Genomic DNA, 14,671 nt, shown 5'->3' on the forward strand with positions numbered 1-14,671 from the left:
ACCTGCATCTCCCTACATGGTAGTCCCGCGATTGTGTCGCATGGCGATGTGGGTGCTGTGGTACGCCATGTACTTGTGTATGTAGGCACACGGCCGCTCCTCCACGAGACCGACATGTCCACTCCCAGTGGTGCTTGCATCTGCAGCCTGCCCCATACGTAAAACCAGCTTGATGCAGCTCGCCAGCATTTTGGGCTGTGGGCGAGTCCTCTCCAAACACCTCCCTGTCGAGAAAAATCAAGACAGAAAACTAAAAACTGCGACAACTATAGAAAAACCAAATCACTCACATTGCATCTAGCAGTCGTTTTTTTTAATAATATCAATGCTTTGTTTGCTGCTTTTTCGGGTGTTGTACATATGTACTCGTGCACACATGTCTACATCGTTGCACCGTCTGATGCCCATGCGTTGCATTGGCTCGACGCGTACCACTCATCCACATCGTACAAGCAGCTGGTCCAACGCTGTGTCATGCAAATTAGCCCCCATCACTTCTCATCTCATCCGTGATGCCATGACGGCAACGACCAGCAGAGCATCATGTCACAAGGCCAGGTACTTATTCAGTTCCAACCATGTCCGTCCTTGCCGTATCCAGAAATCTATCCGCCCATGACTGCTTCTGCGTCATTAGTGGCGCATCCCGTGAACCCAGTCTCTCGTATTGCTAACTTTGCCAAACCTCTGCAACTTCCCATTCAGATACCAGCGCCGGATTTTATAAGAGCTGTTCCTCCTCTCCTTGAATTTCTTCACTCTGCACACTCGAAGCCGCCAACATGGTTGTAGGTTCTGTTCTTGTCACAGGGTAAGCTACCCCTCCACCCCACTATCCGCCATCATGCCATGCCCATGGAACCTTAGTTCTAACCACAGCGCAGTGGTACCGGCTACATTGGCTCTTTCACAGCCCTCGCCCTCCTCGATGCAGACTACAAGGTCGTCATTGTCGACAACCTCTACAACTCATCAGCCGAAGTCATCAACCGCATCGAGCTCATCTGCGGCAAGCGACCTGCCTTTTACCAGTGCGACGTGACTGATGAGGCCGCCCTCGACAAGGTCTTTGAGGAGAACCCAGATATTGACAATGTCATTCACTTTGCCGCCCTGAAGGTCAGTCCATATCCCGCTTTCCAATGCGCCGCCCCAGTTCTGACACCATCTCAAGGCTGTTGGCGAGTCTGGCGAAATTCCTCTCACATATTACCGCGTCAACGTTGGCGGCTCCATTGCCCTCCTTACCTCCATGGTCAAGCACAATGTTAATAACATTGTCTTCTCCTCCTCTGCCACCGTCTACGGCGATGCGACGCGCGTCCCCAACATGATCCCCATCCCCGAACACTGCCCCATCGGCCCGACCAATGTCTACGGTCGCACAAAGTCCACCATTGAAGGCGCAATCACAGACACAATCGAGGCTGAGCGCAACAACGCCAGGAAGGCTGGAAAGAGCGAACAGGAAATCAACAAGTGGAATGCCGCCCTGCTGAGGTACTTCAACCCCGCTGGTGCGCATCCCAGTGGCATCATGGGCGAAAACCCCCTAGGTGTTCCTTACAATCTGCTACCCTTGCTGGCTCAAGTTGCGATCGGCAAACGCGATAAGCTCCTCGTCTTTGGTGACGACTACGCCAGCAAGGATGGCACAGCCATTCGCGACTACATCCACGTCCTTGACCTGGCGCGCGGCCATCTCCAAGCCCTCAACTACCTGCGCGAACAAAAGCCGGGTGTCAAGGCCTGGAATCTGGGTACTGGCAAGGGCTCCACCGTCATCGAAATGATCAAGGCTTTTAGCAAGGTAGTCGGACGCGACCTTCCCTACGAAGTCGCCCCACGGAGACAGGGCGATGTGCTTGATCTCACGGCCAATCCAAGTCTTGCCAACAAGGAACTAGACTGGAAGACCGAGTACACACTAGAAGATGCCTGCGCAGACCTGTGGAAATGGACAGAGAACAACCCAGAAGGCTATAACCAGCAGCCACCAAAGGAGTTTGTCGAGGCTTTGAAGAACAAAAAGGCCTAAGCACAACACGGAAAATGTTTATTTGGGGGAAGACAATTCCGAGACATATCTTGGTAACATGATCACGTGATTTACACATTTCTCGGATATAATGCATCAACAATTCTATGAGCAAGGACAAGCAAAACAAAACAAAAACACATTCGGTAGTTTGAAAGTTGGGTATAATATGAGATTACATTGAATCCTTGGCCGCCTAGGCAATGTCCTCAATCGGACAGTTGGGGTGCAGCACGTAAACCACCTTGTCGTTACCTTCTGCCTGCCCCTGTTCGTCTGCCAGACCTTCACCCCGGATCATCATGAGGTATTGCTCCTGTTTCCATCTTGTTAGCACATTGAAACACACATACATATACACATCATGCTGCATCTTCGACTGCTTCTTAATACGTACCTTGACAACCTTCTTCAGCACCTTCTTCGCTAGAGCTCGCTCCTTCTCCAGGTCCTCTTGCGTCTCCAACTCATTCTCCTTTTGCTCCAGATACCACACGAGCAGCTCTTCCTCTTCCACTCCGTCTTGTGTCTCTTCTTGGTCTTCGTTGACTCGCTTGACAAGCATGTTGCGCATGGCAACGTACTTGTCGTGCGTAATCTTCGTCTTCTCCCGCGGCGCTACCGCCGGTGTCGCCGTCCGGTCTCGTGCTGCCTCCTGCTGGCCATCGCCCATGGCAGCATCCCCGTCTTGCTCGGCAGCTGCCGCAGCCGCGAGAAGAGCTTCGTCGTCGTCTTCTACTTCAACGTCGTCCTTCTCTACTGAAATAATCGATTGCCGGAGGAGATTGTACGCTTCTTTGACGAATTCGGGTGTAATGTCCGTCACGCAATTCGCTTTTGCAATCGCCTCGGAGAGACGAATCATGCTCTCCAACTGACGCACCGTAATCCGGTAGCTGTTGCGGCCAATGCCGCCTTGAGCGTCGTCCGCACGCAGCTCCTTGTACTTCTCAACGAGGGTTTCCCTTGCTTCATCGGTGAACTCCGGTCTAAACGTCCGCGCAAATCGGATATAGCGCTGTAGCTGCTCCGTGTTAAATTCAGGGTCCACAGCCTCATCTCGGTGCTGGTGAATGCTAACAATGTGCTCGGCAAGATGACGATCAACAGCCTCGTCACACTCGTCAAGAACTACGAAGAATAGATCGAAACGGGACATGATGGGTGCAGACATGTTGATATTGGCGCGCAGCGTCGTCTTCCGGTTATACCGACCGCCTACAGGGTTGGCAGCAGCAAGGATTGAGGTACGAGCATTGAGCGTAGCCTGAATTCCCGCCTTTGCTATCGAAATAGTCTGCTGTTCCATAGCTTCGTGAATAGCGACCTGATCAGCGACGTCCATTTTGTCAAACTCGTCAATAGCGCAGATGCCATTGTCAGCAAGCATCAAAGCTCCAGCTTCAATGGTGAACTCGCCAGTCTCCTCATCTTTGACAACTGCAGCTGTAAGACCAGCAGCCGACGAAGCCTTGCCCGAAGTGTAAACAGCACGAGGAAGGAAGCTGCAAATGTACTTGAGGAACTGTGACTTTGATGTCGAAGGATCGCCGACAATGCAGATGTTGATGTCTCCACGGAGCGCCATACCTTCTGGTGTTTCTTTCGACACACCGCCCATGAGCTGGAGGAGCAGACCTTTCTTGATGACCTGGTGACCGTAGACCATTGGTGCAATCGAGTCGACAAGGCGCATGAAAATATTGGGCTTGTGCACCATGTCCTTGAGATCCTGAATCTCAGCAGCAGTTAGAGTACCAAGGTATTCTTCCTGTGCCTCCTCGCCGCTTGTTGCATTCGACTCGATTTGACCCTGGCCCAGAGATGCAAGAATGTTGCTAGCCTGACCGGTCAAATGGTGGTTTGAGGATTGCCCAGGAGTTGAGTGGTCTGGGGAGACCATGCATGCTAGGAAAGACATGCGATATGTGAGGTCTCGGACACCAAGGGCTTTGAGGCCACTGACACCAGAACCACCCACATCGTTGCCACGCGTAGCATTGGATGTATCTCTCATTGCTTGTGGTCTCACACCAGGAACACGGAATTGGCTCACGTCAGGAATGACAATGACGGTACCGGTAAAGATGCACTTCTCTCCAGCTTTTGCACGGTCAACCATTTCTCCCCGCAGAATGACGTCCATTGTTCGCGGCATGCTACCAGTGGGGATCTCCGAGCTGTTCTCCTGGATGCGCACCTTTTGCCAATCGACAAAAGTAGACTGCCGAATATCAAGTCGCCAGCCTTCCCTGTTCATACACGTTATGTTGGGGCACTGCGCGGGCTCCGTGTATTTGAACGTTTGCTCGACATTTGGCACAACGGTATTGCAAATTTCGCAGACAAAAGTTGCCATTGAGAGTTCTGGACGGACTTCAGAGGTTCGTGTTACAGTGCCTGAAATTGACAGCAAGCTACCGATTGACGTGGTGCGGAGCTGGCGAATACGTGAAACAAGGGGCAAATTGTAGAAAGCTAGGGTGAAGAGCTTGTCGGTCTGCTGGTTCGCTGTTTTCTCGTTGAGGCTCTCATTCTGACTTTCTGAGTTTCCAGCGTTTGAGATAGCTGTCGCAGAAGCTGTGGAGGCGGGCTGCTTATGCTGGCGGAAGTACTTGGGTTCGTACTTTGCGATAAGGTTATGGAGCGATCGAACCATGTAGGGCAGGAACCGATAGTACTCGCTTGCAATGGCAGCTGCGAGGATACCATCTTCGTGCCTGAGCAGGTGCGTGTAGTCGACATAGAGGGTAGAAAGGCCGTAAAGCCTCATACCACGTATTTGGGCAATGTAGTATTTGTCTGTAGTAGGCACCGCACTCGATGTTGGAAGTGCTGAGGAGGAGGGGTCTTCTGTATAGCTGTTCTTATGGTTAGCCAGCTTGTATTGTCCATTGTGCATCGTGAAGCTCACTTCTCTAGGAATTCCTGGAAGCGCAGCGAAAGTGTCTCTCCCGTAACATCGACCACTTTTGGAATATCTGTCCGTGGAGCATTGGTGCGCCTGCCTGGCAATCGTGCCCCGATGATCTCGTCGTCCGGGTCTCCTTCAACATCACTGTTGGCGCCAGCGCTTTCAGAGGGGGGTCCGCGGGGTCTGGCCGACGAGGATCGCATCAGTGGTGTTCGTGCATCGTTACCGAAGGCGCTCGAGGGGGTGGGCGCAGCGTCCGAATTGAGCGCGAGATCCAGAAGAGACGACATGATTTTTGCGTATGGTTACGGTGGTATGGGATGTTGGTCACTCTAGCAGGAGCCTTGGGACTTTTGCGGGGGCGCTGTAAACACGCGAAAACGCGGTCGCGCTGTCCGGATGAGGAAGTAAGTGCAGGTCCGTGCACCTCTACTATGTTGACCAGACAAAGATCCCCATCACTCTAAATTCGATTACCAACATCACGGCTTGTTACACATGTTCTCACACAAGCAATGACCGGCCAGAACCAGCTGTACATTATATTTTAAAGGTATCACATATATGCCAAGAAGCAACTTTTTTGCCCAACGTGCATGGAATCAGCCCCAAGTACCACCACCGCCTCTTCCTGCCTTTCGCTGGGCACTCAGTCTCCAATCGTCTTCGCCTGCAAACTTGTTGTGTAGCGGCTGTATCCTCTCCGCCTTCTTCCTCTTGCTCAAGCGGTCCGTCGGCGCAACCTTGAAGAAAGTAGGTGCAGCTTCCACTAGCCACTTCGGTTCAATGGCACTGCAAAAGTGCATGTACTCTTTGGTAGTCTCGACAAGCGAATGATATATGACATGCTCTGCAGGCTTACCAAAGAGCGACGAAGAAGGGTGCAGGTACACAGGTGTACCCTCGACAAGCGTCTTGTAGCCCTCGGCAGGATCCTTGCGTGCTGAATTGCGGAAGAAACCTGAGCAGAGTGCCTGCCGAACTTTGATGGTATTCCGACCACAAGACACGACCTGATGCTTGTGTCGTGCCATGATCTGCAGCAACTGGTTTCGTACGTCGCGTACGCGTTGCATATTCTTGGGCATGACAAAGTTTTCGTGGCACCATGGTGTACTGAAGCCGCCCTGTTTCCAGCCATTGTAGACGTTGAGAAGGGTAATGTGGTCGCCAGATGGATCGTTGAACTTCTGCTTCTTCTGGTCTGCTTGCTGCTGCTTGTCTCGAGGACGATGGAAAACGTTCTGAGTGGCGCTAATCATAGCCACGATTGTGAGAATCTCGTCTGAGCACTGGAGCTCGACTGACTTGATCAGTGACTTGGAGAGAGAAGGGTCCATGGGGAAATCCGCCATTTGCCGACCAAGACGCGTGAGCAACCCTTCGTCGTCCAATGCGCCCAGCTGATACAGCTCTTCCAGAGCTGTCAACATGGTGTTGGTCGGTGGTGGATCCATGAAATCAAAATGCAACAGATCATTAATGCCCATAGCCTTCAACATGAGAATCGTGTTTGACAAGTTCTGACGTTGAATCTCTGGGATAGTTGTCGGCAGCATCTCGTTCTGGAATGCTGCTTCGGTGTACAGACGGAAACATTTTCCAGGTCCTGTTCTTCCTGCTCTGCCACTTCTTTGGCGAGCCTGAGCCTGGGAAATAGGCGTAATCTGCAAACGGTCCATGCCTAGCTTTCCGTCATAAGAACTTTGCTTGACGAAACCCGGGTCTACAACATAGTAGATGCCGTCAATAGTCAAACTGGTTTCAGCAATATTGGTAGCAATGACACATTTTCGACTGCCTGCGGGCGCGGGCTCAAAGATGCGAGACGCCACTTCAGATGGCAGGGCACCGTAGATGGGTAGAATCATCAACTCTGGCACGTTCGGTCCCAAGGCCTTCATGCGCTCAGATATAATCTCGCAAGAAGAGTCGATTTCTTCTTTTCCTGTCAAGAAGAGCAAGATGTCACCTGCTGGTTCTGTCAAATGGATCTGCATGACTGTAACCAATGCTGCGTCAAGGTAATCAGACTCAGGCTCCCGGCTGTACATGACCTCGACAGGGAACGTGCGGCCTGGGATTGAAAAGATGGGACACTTATAAAAGTACTCCGAGAACTTGTCGGCATCTAGGGTAGCACTGGTAACGATGAGTTTCATGTCAGGTCGTCGCTTGAGCGTCTTTTTCAGTAAACCAAACAGTACATCCGTGGCAATCGTACGTTCGTGGGCCTCATCGAGCATGATACAGCTATACTTGGACAACATGGGGTCCAAGAGAATCTCACGCTGCAGGATACCGTCCGTCATGTATTTGATACGCGTATCCGGTGAAGTCTTGTCTTCAAATCGAATCGTGTAACCAACCTCGTTCCCTAGAGTGCAGCCAACTTCCTCAGCAACACGTTTGGCGACGCTCATAGCTGCTACACGCCTGGGCTGAGTGCAACCAATAACAAGCTCGTTAGCATAACCGGCTTCGGCCAAATACTGCGTCATCTGTGTTGTTTTTCCAGATCCAGTATCACCAACTACAATCAAGATTTGATGGGCTGCAACAGCCTCGAGAAGTTGCTTCCTGAATTTGAATACAGGCAGCGACTCCCGCTGTTCTTTGATGCTCATGTTGGTACGCTTGCCAAAAGAGGTCTCCCTGCTGTTTGTGGAGATTTTTTTCCATTCTGGCAGTGCTTGACTGGGTTCGTTCGTTCGAGTGTTGCGGAGATCGCTTGCAAACTGCCGTTGCTGGGCCATGGGATCATTCCACTGACTGCTCAAGTCCACGTTTGCCGCTTCTTTTGCAGCCTTCTCCTGTGCTTCTTGTTGTTTAAGATCACGGCGTTCCTTGGCCAGTGTGTCTCCGGCCATTGCGGCACGGTTGAGCGAGCCATCAGGTGCTTTGACAACACGAATTGGCGAAAGCTCCAGTGATTGCTTGGTCTGACCGGCCAAAAAGGGTGGCTCCTCTTCACGGACTTCAATGTCAACATCCTCTTCCTCTTCGAAACCGCCCTCGCCGTTGATATGAGCGTTAAAGTCCTCATCAATATCGGGGTAGTCGGATTTGGGGATTACACCAGAGGCGATGAGTTGTTTGATCTCCCATCGCTCTGGCGAAGTCATACGTTTCCGCATGCCATTTCTACGGCTGTTGTAGCCATCCTCAACAACAGGCACAGAGCTATCAACTCCTGGAATGCCCCCAAGACCTTGCGAGTTCGCGCCGGTTCCAAATGATGCTATACGCTTTCCTGGTGCAAGATCACGGCCTGTCCGCTGATCCACCTCTTTCATCGAGAGCGATATCCTGCCGTTTTCCATCTTGATAACTTTAACCTTGACCTCCTGCCATCTCGACACAAGATCTGATGGATGGTTGACTCGCCCCTCCATCATCTGGGTGACATGGACAAGTCCGTCGACCTTGCCTTTCACACCTTGTAGATTAACAAAGCAGCCAAAATCCTTGACACCCGTGACCTTGCCGTCGTAAATCTTGTACAGCACTGGCTCGTCGTCGAGCTCGGGAGTGGGCTGCCGTCGGAACTCTTCAATATCTTCGTCGCGATACTTTTTGCGGCTTCGCTGCTTATTACTGGGCTTGACGGTTCGTGTACGGCCAAATTCGTCTTCAAAAACCAACTCGTCATTCTGCTCCCGTTGTCGCCCCCGCCGCGGACTCCTGGATGGCGAGCGAGAGTGCGATGTGTCCCTCCGCCTGTGTCGTTTGCTCTTACTGGTATCGTCGCCGCTGTCGTATGGGCTCATGCTCCTCTTGCGCGACCGCTCCTTGGGCTTGCCTGGTGCCTTCCCTGCCAGTCCTTCCAGCATGGCAAAGGTGTCGTCCAGCGCATCGGCCTGGGACGCATCATTCATCGGCTCCTCATCTGCCGCATCGTATTCCACTTCCCTGTCGGGAATGGCCAACCCTTTGAAGACACGCGTTTTGCGACTTGTTGCATCTCCGTCGTCTTCTGCATTTGCGCCTCCCTGCTTTCCACCTGCGCCTTTGTTCTTATATTTGGGATGCAGAGTCAGAATAAGGCGATCGATGCTCTCGACCAAGCTCTGTGGAAACTCGGCGCCAACATCCTCGAGCTGTTTCTTGAAGTCGGCAACATCCTTGCAGTCGGCATGTTGGTCGATGACGAACTCGGCAAGTGTCTTATCGGAGACACCAACGTGGTTTTGTATTTCCGATGTGACCTTGGAAACAAGCGATAGAAACTCGAGGTTCTCAAGGTCGTCCATGGCGGTAATCTGCGTCTTCGCAAGGCGCGTGGTTCTGTGGATTGTCGGGACTGGTGAAATCGCGCTTGTTGATGATCGGATCTATGCGGTTTCTGAATTCAAGTCCTTTGCTTAGGCGCCAGTACGCATGATGTGTTGTAACCTGGCCGTGGTTGTATATGGAAAATGGGAGTGCGTGGATTGGACGGAGCTGTCGCATAGTCGAGAAAGTTGATGCGGCTCGGCGGCGAAATCGCGCTAAGGCGTGTCCCCGCGCTGCAGCCACTCATCTCTCGCCAGACTCCGCATCACTCCATCTCGCCTCCCGTGCATACTTACTCACGATACTCAACCTCAGAAATTTGCTGAGCGCGTCCAGTACATTACTCACTACTCCACTCTACATCTCCGGCCTGATTTAAATTGTGAAACATGAGCTCCACACGCATCTTCCACAACATCTCACGCATACCCGTCACATCCACACTCGTTCTTATCTTCGGCAACTACGAGCTCTACCGCATACACAAAGGCACACACCCGTACTGGAGTCCCATTCTTGAAGAAAAGGGCATTGTCCGACGACGGGTCCAGAATGCTTCAGAATCCACAGGCGGCCAAAGTGCCCCTGGCGTCGAGTCCCAACGTGAGGGGCGCAAAGCCTCGATACAGTGGCTAAATCTTAACGGTGTCCCGATACCCTTCATCACAGGGCGATCAGTATAAAAAAGACTGTGTCGTTTTGGGAGTCCTCCATCGACTTGGCACATATTTGCAGAGGATATAAGTGAGAAGCGATAAGAGAAGGCATTTTTAATAATTCGATTATATTGGACATTTTGCAACCAGTACAGGCGTCAGGTGTCGAAGCGTTCGAGCAAGCGTGGTTATTTTTCCGACAGAGTAGGAGGAGGAACTACGAAAGGGGCATTTAGTCGCATCAATAGCTACAAGCGACAATTGTCAAATGTTGCGGGTTCTAGCTGTATATCGCTAAGAGATCGTTGGTATGGATCACAAGTGACAATCACAGGCAATCCGAAGGCATTAAGCTCTACCAAGCAACACAGTCCTAGGAACGTCGGACGTCCTGCCCCCATGTCCTTTCTCCGCATACCTTCCCCACACGGCTGTGCTCGCCAATATTGCGCCTTGAACAAAACCGGCAAGGAACGGGAACATTGACGGTCTAAATGCCCTGTTGCTTTGGGACAAAAAATAATTTGTCGGGCGATGTTGAATTCAGAGTGTGAAATGGTGCAATATGGTGCCATGCCCTCAGCTTCCACATCAGGCTAGCGTCTGATTTTACACCGACTTCAGCAACTCACTCTCCCAGTTAGTCTGCTTTGTACGCAATGATGTGCACTGAGCCGCAATTCTACCAGGAGACAACTTGGCCGATAGAATATAGGACTGTGTAGTTCCTCGTATCTGCTCCCGTTAGCCACTCAGTGCTCCATAATCCAATGACAGTTCTCGTACGCCTCAGACACGTAAGATTGCAAAGTGTCGTCAGTGTTGTGGACTATGATTGATCATCGGATTAGGTGCGATGGCGCAATTGCTCCAGCAAAGCCGGCATATTTTTTCCCCACAACAATACGCACTTTAGATATTACTTTACCCAGCAGGATATAAGTAGCGGATTCACTGGCTTTGCCTTTCCCCAGATACCATTCCACCTCTCAAGTCATACTAGCATCCTTTGCTCTAGCAATTTAGGTTCTTGATTTGAGTGCCATTACAGGCTCTATCACTTCTACCTCATTCTCTTTGAAAGACGTACGTAGAAGAAGGCCTCTCAAAACGTTGCAATCACTCCTATCCCAAAAGGCGTACATCGTAAACTTGCCGCTGCCATGGCACCTGGACTTGTTGAACTACAATATCAACACAACACCACAGACGCTCCTGTAGTGGCCTCAAAGCCCAAAAATGCACACAGCTACGTCCCGGGACGAACAAAAATCAAACAACATGACGAGACATACGAGTACGAGGACCTAAGACCACACTTCCCAGACATCACATGGCCAGCATATACCGAGATTCCCTACATAGAAAAGGGCCAACTAGGAGACCCTAACTTCAAAAACCTCCTTGCCTCTGCCACAGACGTCTTTGACTACAACCCCAAGATCGGGACTGAGGTACACGGCGTAGACCTCGCCAACCTCACCGATGCACAAAAGAACGATCTAGCACGCTTGATCGCGACACGAGGTGTTGTCTTCTTCCGCGACCAAAAGAACCTTAGCATTGACAAGCAAAGAGAGCTAAGTAAGTACTTTGGCGAGCTACACAAGCACGCCACAACTGGCGTTCCCAAGCGTAAGGGCCTCGAAGATGTACATGTCATCTTCACAGGAGAAGGAAGTCCCGACCTACGAGCTCTGTTCACACCCACATTTCTCTGGCACTCAGATGTAAGAACTATGCTGACCCCTTGACACCGGGATCTTGCTAATCACATCATGGAAACAGGTAACATACGAACTCCAACCACCATCCTACACATCGCTCAAAGTCCTCACGGGCCCCCCACGAGGCGGCGGTGGCGACACCCTCTGGAGCTCGCAATACGCAGCCTATGATATGCTCTCGTCACACATGCAAAAGTACCTCGAGTCACTGACTGCCCTACACTCCGCCGACCTGCAAGCCCAAGGGTCACGCGACCTGGGCCGCACGGTACGACGTGAACCCGTGACAACGGAGCATCCACTTGTTCGAACCAACCCCGTGACGGGCTGGAAGAGTCTGTTCTTTAACCCGGGGTTCGTGACCAAGATCGTGGGTGTGCCCAAGACCGAGTCTGATCATATCATCGGACTATTGAATGAGATTGTTGCGACAAGTCCCGAGATCCAGGCAAGATTTCAGTGGAAGGAAGGTGATGTTGCATTTTGGGATAACAGGGTCACGGTAAGTCTTGGAATCCTTGATATAAGCAAATATGAGAGCAACACTAACGCAATGTAGAATCATTCAGCATCATATGGATTTGCACCACACCGCAGACACGCCGTGCGCGTTGCGGTGCGTGCCGAACGGCCATATCTTGATCCGCAAAGTCGGTCGCAGGAAGATGAGTTGAGCGAGAGGCACGGGGTGCCCAAGGCCAACAAGGATGGCAGTGGCATAGTTAATTATAATGATTAATAGTAGAAAAGAAGGAGAAGAACAAAAATAAAGAAATGACATCAATTGCACACATCGGACGCATCGTCATCATTAGTCTAAGCAGTAAATCTAATGTTTACAATAAATATATAACATTACAGGTAAATGGATAATAGCCACGACATGACCCATTTCAGACAGCCAACCAGCCAAAGCCAGAGGTAAATGACCAAAGCATAGATTTCAACGCCAAGCCAACATTTACGCCATTTAGAGTGAATTTTTTTCTAATACCCTCTGATTTCCCTATAAAGGCCACTTGGCTAACGAATTTTGCGGCGACTGTGATATTCCAGTGCGACGTCTTTTGACCATGCAAATCCCTAGACTGATGATGGCGAGCACGAACAAGACAATCTTCACTGCAAGTCGTCTTTTGTCTGATGAGGAGAGCGGTGCACTTTAGACTACGTCAGACGTCGGGTCCGCTAAAAGCAGAGAAAAACAAGGCCGACGGCGATTCGCACTGGTATTGAAATCGAAAAGTAAAATTGAGCATCTAGTCCTGCTCTTTTTCGTACCCTGCTGGCTTCTCCAGGCCATTCAACTCGTAGAAGCGAGAAGTACCTGTTGACGTGTAAGTATTGGTATTTGCAAAAGCTAGATGGTCAAACTTACAGCTGTAACCCTTCCAGTCAAAGTTGTCCTTGGGGTTGCATGAGCACTTGTGATCAAGGCGGTATTTCTCGCCTGTTGGGCAGTGCGTAAAGGGAACGTGGTAGTAAGCAATATCGTTGAAGAAGTGGAGCTCATCCTTTTGCAGGAGCAAACCGGCGGCGATGGAGTGGACAGGTGCATCACCCCAGCGCTCGTAGAAGAAACCACCAGCATGGTCGAGAGAAGTGAAGAAGTCAATGTATGCATCAGACCGGAGCCAGTTAAGGTTGCCAATCTCGAAGTTGGACCAGAAATGGCAGTGGTTGTAGGTCTCGCCACCATCGTCACTGAGGAACTTCATAGAGTTGTCCTTGCTGATGTGCTGGGGGAAGTGCTTTGTGAAGTTCTTGGTGGCGTCCCAGAGCGTGGGGATGGTCTCGACGTACTCGTACAGACTAAGGGTGAAGCTGTACTTCTTTTTGTGCTCAGCCATGTACTTGAAGGTGTCGTAGTTGATGTCGCAGTACAGCTCGATGCTGGGCTCGACACGCCAGTACCATTCGTAGTCGAGCATCAATGGGTGGCGGAAGAAGAAGCCTGACTCGTAGCGGCACATGTGTCTGTAGCTGATCGAGTCTCCGTAAATGATCTTCTTCTCCTTCATCTCCTGGCGAACCTTTGCGGCCTTTTCCTGGTCAATCCACTCAGGGAAGGACCAGTGCTCCATGGGGATCTTGCCGTACTTTGTCTTGCCGGAGACGAGGGCCGTCGTCACCTTCTTGAACTCGTCGCTGAAGTCGTCATCGTTGAGGAAGACCCAGTCGTAGTTGAACTTGCGGTTGAAGCGGTCCTCGACGTGGCGGATCGACTTTGCAATCTCCCAGACGTCCTGGTTGCGGGCGAGAGTGACAAAGGTTGCGTTCATGCGGTCACCGGCGATGGTGGCGGGGGGAAGCGTCTTGTCATTGAGCGAAGTGCCGGGGTTAGTGTGGGTGCCGGTGCTGGGGGTGGGAGTGCGAGGGGATTCGTCGTCGTCTACCACGGCGGCATTGCCCTGGGGCGGTGTGGCTGGGGTTTTTGCATCTTGGTAGGCTGGCCAGCTTGCGGCAGGCACGGACGATGAGGAGCCGATGAAGTAGAGAAGGAACAGGGACTGGAGAGAGTCAATGGCTGCGTGGGCATGAGTGAGGTGACAGGGGAGGATCATACGATGACGGCGAAGACAATGTAGCGGAGATAGCGCTGGCTGCCGGCCATGGCGGGTGGCGGACGGTGTTGGTGTTGATGGTTGAGATTGCGAGTCGTGATCGACAGGCTGAAGCTTTCCTAGTGACGTCGGAGACTCTCCACACTGCCAGGCTGCTTTTATGCTGCGAGCAAGAGTGGATTAAAGGGTGCGCGTGGCGTCTTTGGCAGCGGCGGCGACGTGGTGCAGGGGGAACGAGCGACTGCTACTTGGCGCAAGGCGTGCGCATGGGCAGGACAAAGCGGAAGAGGAAGACCACGGGGGGGTAGGCGGGGTGAAACGGGGGACAAGGTGGGGAAGGAGAAAAAGAAGGAGAAGGCAGATGGAAGAAAAGTAGAACAGGAGTTGGGCAGCCAGAAAAGGAGTTGTAGCAGTGGTAAGAATGGTAGGCGGTAGGCAAGTAAGAAAGTGTGGCTGAGGACCAGGTATACCTAGTAGGCTAGGCTTGCCGGGTACGA

The 14,671-nt window shown here is 51.6% G+C and overlaps 6 protein-coding genes across 6 annotated transcripts; 3 read left to right on the forward strand and 3 right to left on the reverse strand.

Annotated features, from left to right (window-relative positions):
* Window positions 1-701: 701 nt before the first annotated feature.
* On the forward strand, window positions 702-2,136 carry COCSADRAFT_214250 (uncharacterized protein). Its single transcript, XM_007696850.1, has 3 exons — window positions 702-811; window positions 885-1,119; window positions 1,175-2,136. The coding sequence occupies exons 1-3, from the start codon at window positions 783-785 to the stop codon at window positions 2,036-2,038; spliced, it is 1,128 nt and encodes a 375-aa protein (XP_007695040.1). The 5' UTR covers window positions 702-782; the 3' UTR covers window positions 2,039-2,136.
* A 98-nt stretch (window positions 2,137-2,234) lies between these two features.
* On the reverse strand, window positions 2,235-5,242 carry COCSADRAFT_77505 (uncharacterized protein; the record flags this gene model as incomplete). The annotated part of the gene is made up of 3 exons (XM_007696851.1): window positions 2,235-2,354; window positions 2,436-4,899; window positions 4,953-5,242. 3 exons carry the CDS (start codon window positions 5,240-5,242, stop codon window positions 2,235-2,237), a joined length of 2,874 nt encoding a protein of 957 aa, XP_007695041.1.
* A 219-nt stretch (window positions 5,243-5,461) lies between these two features.
* Window positions 5,462-9,377, reverse strand: COCSADRAFT_32499 (uncharacterized protein). The gene has a single exon (XM_007696119.1). The coding sequence runs from the start codon at window positions 9,203-9,205 to the stop codon at window positions 5,555-5,557; it is 3,651 nt and encodes a 1,216-aa protein (XP_007694309.1). The 5' UTR covers window positions 9,206-9,377; the 3' UTR covers window positions 5,462-5,554.
* A 104-nt stretch (window positions 9,378-9,481) lies between these two features.
* On the forward strand, window positions 9,482-10,021 carry COCSADRAFT_214285 (uncharacterized protein). The gene has a single exon (XM_007696852.1). The coding sequence runs from the start codon at window positions 9,617-9,619 to the stop codon at window positions 9,908-9,910; it is 294 nt and encodes a 97-aa protein (XP_007695042.1). The 5' UTR covers window positions 9,482-9,616; the 3' UTR covers window positions 9,911-10,021.
* A 758-nt stretch (window positions 10,022-10,779) lies between these two features.
* On the forward strand, window positions 10,780-12,609 carry COCSADRAFT_214276 (uncharacterized protein). Its single transcript, XM_007696853.1, has 3 exons — window positions 10,780-11,613; window positions 11,672-12,112; window positions 12,170-12,609. Exons 1-3 carry the CDS (start codon window positions 11,047-11,049, stop codon window positions 12,347-12,349), a joined length of 1,188 nt encoding a protein of 395 aa, XP_007695043.1. The 5' UTR covers window positions 10,780-11,046; the 3' UTR covers window positions 12,350-12,609.
* Window positions 12,610-12,869: 260 nt separating this feature from the next.
* COCSADRAFT_155979 (glycosyltransferase family 15 protein) lies at window positions 12,870-14,224 on the reverse strand (the record flags this gene model as incomplete). The annotated part of the gene is made up of 3 exons (XM_007696854.1): window positions 12,870-12,937; window positions 12,989-14,120; window positions 14,177-14,224. 3 exons carry the CDS (start codon window positions 14,222-14,224, stop codon window positions 12,870-12,872), a joined length of 1,248 nt encoding a protein of 415 aa, XP_007695044.1.
* Window positions 14,225-14,671: the final 447 nt, after the last annotated feature.

This window comes from Bipolaris sorokiniana, assembly GCF_000338995.1.
Source record: "Bipolaris sorokiniana ND90Pr unplaced genomic scaffold COCSAscaffold_1, whole genome shotgun sequence".
Classification (NCBI taxonomy): domain Eukaryota; kingdom Fungi; phylum Ascomycota; class Dothideomycetes; order Pleosporales; family Pleosporaceae; genus Bipolaris; species Bipolaris sorokiniana.